This window comes from Nannospalax galili, unplaced genomic scaffold (assembly GCF_000622305.1).
Source record: "Nannospalax galili isolate Female #2095 unplaced genomic scaffold, S.galili_v1.0 scaffold1205, whole genome shotgun sequence".
Taxonomy (NCBI): domain Eukaryota; kingdom Metazoa; phylum Chordata; class Mammalia; order Rodentia; family Spalacidae; genus Nannospalax; species Nannospalax galili.
The window spans coordinates 277,521-282,893 of record NW_008354017.1 but is presented as its reverse complement, the minus strand read 5'-3'; the positions used below and the strand labels follow the sequence as shown (position 1 = coordinate 282,893).

Sequence of the window (5,373 nt, the reverse complement as noted above, 5' to 3'; positions counted from 1 at the left end):
GAATGTTAGTAAATGGGATACAGAAGATGCAGGAAGGTATCTAAGTGTAGTTAACATATATTGTATGTAATTCACAAAAATTCTATAAAAACTAATTTAAAAGAAAGGAATGCTCTTAGTTAAAATGACATATGCAGTTAAATTCTATTCTCACCCTTGTATGAAACCATCAACTCATTTGATTAGGAATAAGTGAACCCTTGATGTGTGAAATAATGATGTTCATTCATTGGTAAACCTGTCATCACAAACACCTCACACAGTAGATAAGCTTCAAAAGCATAAAAATGGGTTTCTGGCCTTGGATTTGTGTACAGAGGCTCCACTGGGTCTATAGACCAATGCCCACAGTAATGTTAATTGTCCCTAAATATAATTTTATTGAGTACTTGGTAGTTCATTGAACTTTTTCAATGATTCTGGACCTTTTGGTAAGATCGATCATAGTAAAGAAAATCAGAAATCTTTGAAATCTCTATCCCCTCTCTGATCAAGTTAGAAAATCAAAATCAGTACCACTTAAGTTGGATAACACAAACTAGTAGTGTTGTCAACAGGCGAAATGCAGAATGACAACTTAGTAGTTTTTGCCATATTGCATGTAATTCATGAGCTTGGCCATTAAAAACAAAAGATTCTTAACAAGATTGAACTTGACTCTACAAAGTTTATCCAAGATATCTCATGATTGCAGCTGCTTTGCAAAATGTGCAGCTTTGCTAGAGCAGACTGTGGTTGAGAACATGGTATGTTCCCAGTGATGGAGCTAATGGGCTGTCTTCATTCTCACACAATTAATTCTTCTCATCAGGAAAAGAGGAACACAAACAAGATTAATTCATGTGAGCTGAACCACAGTGCGTTTTCACAGGCTTGTTTCATGTAAATCCTGGCCCAGCGTCTTTGGTTTTATCTATGTTTATGCTTTTTGAACTTGATATTGGTGCTAGGTATTCCTCATTTCTGCCCACTGTGTTAATAATTTGCCTTTAGTTGGTTTCTGTTCATCTTGTCCTTCTTAAAGCTACAGTTAACTTTTTCAGTCATGATTTTTTTAAGCCAAATTTGACTCTTGTGATATTTAATATGAATTGTCAATTTATTAGGATGTAAAAATCACTCAGAGACAAACCTCTGGGCACGTCTATGAAAGAGTGTATGGGTTGGATTAATGAAGGTGGGAAGACTCGCCCTAAATATGAACAGCATCATTGCAGGGACTGGATCTCAGACTGAATAAAAAGGAGAGTGCGCTGAGCACCAACCTTCATTTCTCTCTGCTTCCTAACTGAAGACTAACTGAAGACATGGCTCTCTCCCTCCTGCTGCTGGCACCACACTTTCCCTACCTGGACTCTACCTTCAAATGGCAAACCAAAAAAATAAAAGTCCTTCCTTCCTTACATTGCTTTTAACAGTTTCCCCCAATAAAATCAAGTAATTGGATATCAATTTGGAGTCTATACAGATTCAAAAATACATTTGAACTTTTGTTTTTCACCAGTTAGCAGTCTTGTAATATTTCACATAGGTCAAATATTTTCTTCAAATAAGATTTTTTGTACTGCATTCATCTTCATTCCTTTAACACTGCTCTTAAAACAAACTTGATCAAAACGCATTTTGTCTTTGATTTGAGAAGTACATCATGGCCATCCCTCTCCTTTCCCGTCTCCAAATCACCTATTTCCTCTCATTCATCCCAAACTAACACCTTTCCTTCTATAGTGGTCTAACCACATTGACTTGCCTCTGTTCTCTGTTGAGAATACACTACACAACCATTGAAATTGCCCAGTATGCTCCTACAGGCTTTCTGAATAAAATTTTTCAATGTCAATATTACTAATAATTTATTATATATCATTTATATATTAATGTTTTATAATTTATTTTTTAAATTATTTTTAATTTTTTTTTGTGTGTGTATGAGAGTTTTGCCTCCATGGATATAAGTGCACCACATGTGTGGAATGCCTGCAGACACCATTGCTCCAGCTTCTATATTGATGTTTTAAAGGCTATATTATCTTGGGGCTGGAGAGACAGCTTAGCAGGTAAGAACGCTGGCTATTCTTGCAGAAGACCTAGGTTTGAATCTCAGCACCCACGTGTCAGCTAACAACCATCTGTAACTCCAGTTCCAGGGAATCCATTGCCCTCTTCTGTCCTCTGTGGGTACTGCAGGATGTGAGTGCAATAACACACATGCAGAAATAACACTCATACACATAAAATAAATAAGTTTTTTAAAGGATATATTATCTTGATTAGTTTAAGAGTCTAAAGTTTAAGAGTGTAAAGAATCATAGATTCTAAAAATCTAGAAGATAAAATTTTATGATGTTGTTACTTCGGTGTTATAGAAATAACAGCAAATCTCTCTTACCTTTAAGTCCTCTGACGGTAGGTACAAAACCGCCTCTGTAGAGTCTTTTAATTCAGCATCTAAAACAAAGCTTTCCTTAGGTATTAAAGAGATTACTGGGTCTTTCTCTTCAATCAGATGTCTAAGAACCCTTATGCAAGGTCGAGCCAGTCCTTTCAGTATGATGTAAAATCCATCATTGCCAATCACTGAAAGAAAAAAAAAAAAAAGATTACAGCTATTACTAACACATGTATTATATCTGATATACTTCTAGCAAATCCTTTCCAGTCTATAGTATCACAATAACCTCAGTGCACCACCTGAGTAGGCACAAGTAGATGAGTCAGATAACAAGGATTACAAAGGTGTGCTTAATGTGTTATTTTTAAATGATATTATATGCTAGCACATCATTCAGGGAACTGTAAAACTATAGAAGAAAAGGTTGCGCCCCTAGAGTAACATGTTACTATTAATATACATATACCATTATAATAAAAACAGGACTTTAAAAATCCTTAAACTTTAACTTCTCTCCCAAAATTGTCATTTTCCTATTTTATATAACAATACTTACATCCTAATAATTTTCACTAATCTTTACTCTGTACAAGAGAATGATGTACAAGCTTAATAACCAGATAGTTTGAAGATGTTCAATTTGTCCACCACTTGCCGTACTCTACATTAATTATCCACAACCTGTCTTCCAAGTTGGTTCCTAAAATTCAACTGTATACCTGAAGAACTTGCAGGTGTACTCTCTTGTGAGCACTTCAAATATGATTTAAATCCTGTCCGGGTTTTCTAAACTATAGTCCTTGTCCTGTGGAAATTCAATGGTACATTTCTCCATTTCACACCTATTTATATGACTTTGTGAATAGAGAGAATTCTTCAAGTGCTATGGGATTGCTATTTACACATGGCTCCTTAACTTTCTGTAAGCAGAAACTTTACAAATAGGTTTCAAGGGCAATTATGTTTTCATATTACCCTAAAAGTTACAAATTGCTCATCCTCTGATTTTTTAAATAATGAGGTTTTATTAACACAACAAACATGATAGATTAATTTTCTCCCTTTTTAAGCAAATATCTTGTGTGGATATCTGGGATTAAAACGGATCATAATCTAGGTAACACATGATCAGTCACTAAACATCTCATATGGGTCCTAAGGGAACTGAAGAAGAGCTAGGTATTTTATAACATCAATTAGGTGAACGTTGACTAATTATACATGGGAAAAATAAGAGAAAGGTATATTCAAAGGCATACACATCTATGTTCTCTTTCTGTGCAGATTTAACTGGCACTATTTAGCTTAGAGTAAAAGATACAGAAAGAGGCCGAGCGTGGTGGCACACACCTTTAGTCCCAGCACTTGGGAGGCAGAGGCAGGCAGATCTCTGTGAGTTCAAGGCCAGTCTGGTCTACATAGTGAGTTCCAGGACAGCTGGGGCTACAGGGAGACTCTGCCTCAAAAAGACAAATAAAAGATGTAGAAAGAGATGTGATGTGTGAACAATGTTTTTGCAAAGCCTTCTATTTGCTTTCTCAATGTGAATTTTCCTTATTTTCGTTTACTAACAAAATCACACTTTTATTGGATGCCTAGATGTTAAAAATATGACTTCCCACATATTCTTACACAAGTGTTTATGCATAATGATAAAATAATGAGAGAATTTTTTTCCAAGTATTCATAACCACTCCTTACTTGCTGCTGCTAACAACAGGGATATGATGTTAGGACCCAGACAAGCACCTTGCAATTAAAATGAAAAGTTAAGACTAGCAGCTGACCCATGCCTTATCATGATGTGTCATAAATTCCAAAACTTGTTTGAACAATTCGCTATTACAGAAAGCTGACAATAATATCTGTATGAATATTGCTGATTTCATTTAACTCTAATTAAAATTAATCCATGTGTTGCCAATATATGTAAGTATAGCATCTTGGGGAATATTATTCTTATATAAGACATTAGAAGCAATATTTAAAGATAGACATTTTGGAAAACAAATAGCTATAGATAAGAAAACCTTCAGAAAGGTAACATCCGAATGCAATGTTGTTTGGTTTGCAAATATATATTTAAATAAGCCAGAAGTGATTAAAAAATATTGTGTGATTGTGTGTGGATTTATATTTTAACATTTCACATCATGTGTTAAAAGCAATTTCAGTTATCTCTGATTCAAAGTTCATTGAACATTGGCACTTAATGCACATGTGATAATTACAAAACAGGGTTAAACTGGAAGTAACATGTGCCAAATACAAATGTGGTCACTTGGGGATCTTCTCAACCTTCCCAAGAAAATATTCCTTTTCCTTCAGGCTTTTATCCAATGACAGTAAAATTTAGTAAGGAATCAAATTTAAAATAATATATTCAGGACACTTTTTGCTCCTAGCCATCCTAGGTCGACTAGTTCCGGGGGACTATGTGCATCTCTCAAAATGTCCTATAACGGTGGTGGGTCATCTGTCCCCTTTATCAAGGAGGCCGAGGAGAAACCACCAGATGGACTTGAACCAGTGTCCAGTCTATAAAGAGGAGGGTCAACACAGAGGAATTATTTCTTCCATGCTTCCAAGTGAAGCCAACCATGGTCGAGCTGGACCTTTGACTTATCTTCACATAGGTGGAACTGCTAACAGAAAGGAGCCAGGGGCTCCTCCCAAGCCCATGTGACCCCTGAGGAACAGATCCTCAAACGACCTTAAGAGTGAAAATAAATCGGTTTATCTGGACCAACTGTATAGCCTTAAACACCCAAAAGGAAAAGTATAACCAAAGATTAAATGGGCCAACATAACTTAATAAGAGTCCATATGTATAGCTAAAGGCTACAGAACAAGCATCAATGCCAGATAGGCAATATCTTCTTTTGAGTTGTTGGCCAGGGTGGCCAGAGGGATTCCCAGATAGTAACCCAGCATAGAACTTGGAAAATGAACAGCAGACCCCAATCTTATCCAAAAGAATG

General features: G+C 35.8%; 1 protein-coding gene across 1 annotated transcript in view; it reads right to left on the bottom strand.

Moving 5' to 3' along the window:
• Window positions 1-5,373, bottom strand: part of Cnbd1 (cyclic nucleotide binding domain containing 1) — a gene marked incomplete at its 5' end in the record, with an annotated part of 314,182 nt that overhangs the window by 54,462 nt on the left and 254,347 nt on the right. The window contains 1 exon segment of the mRNA XM_008851107.1: window positions 2,390-2,577. Coding sequence (XP_008849329.1) covers window positions 2,390-2,577 — 188 coding nt within the window.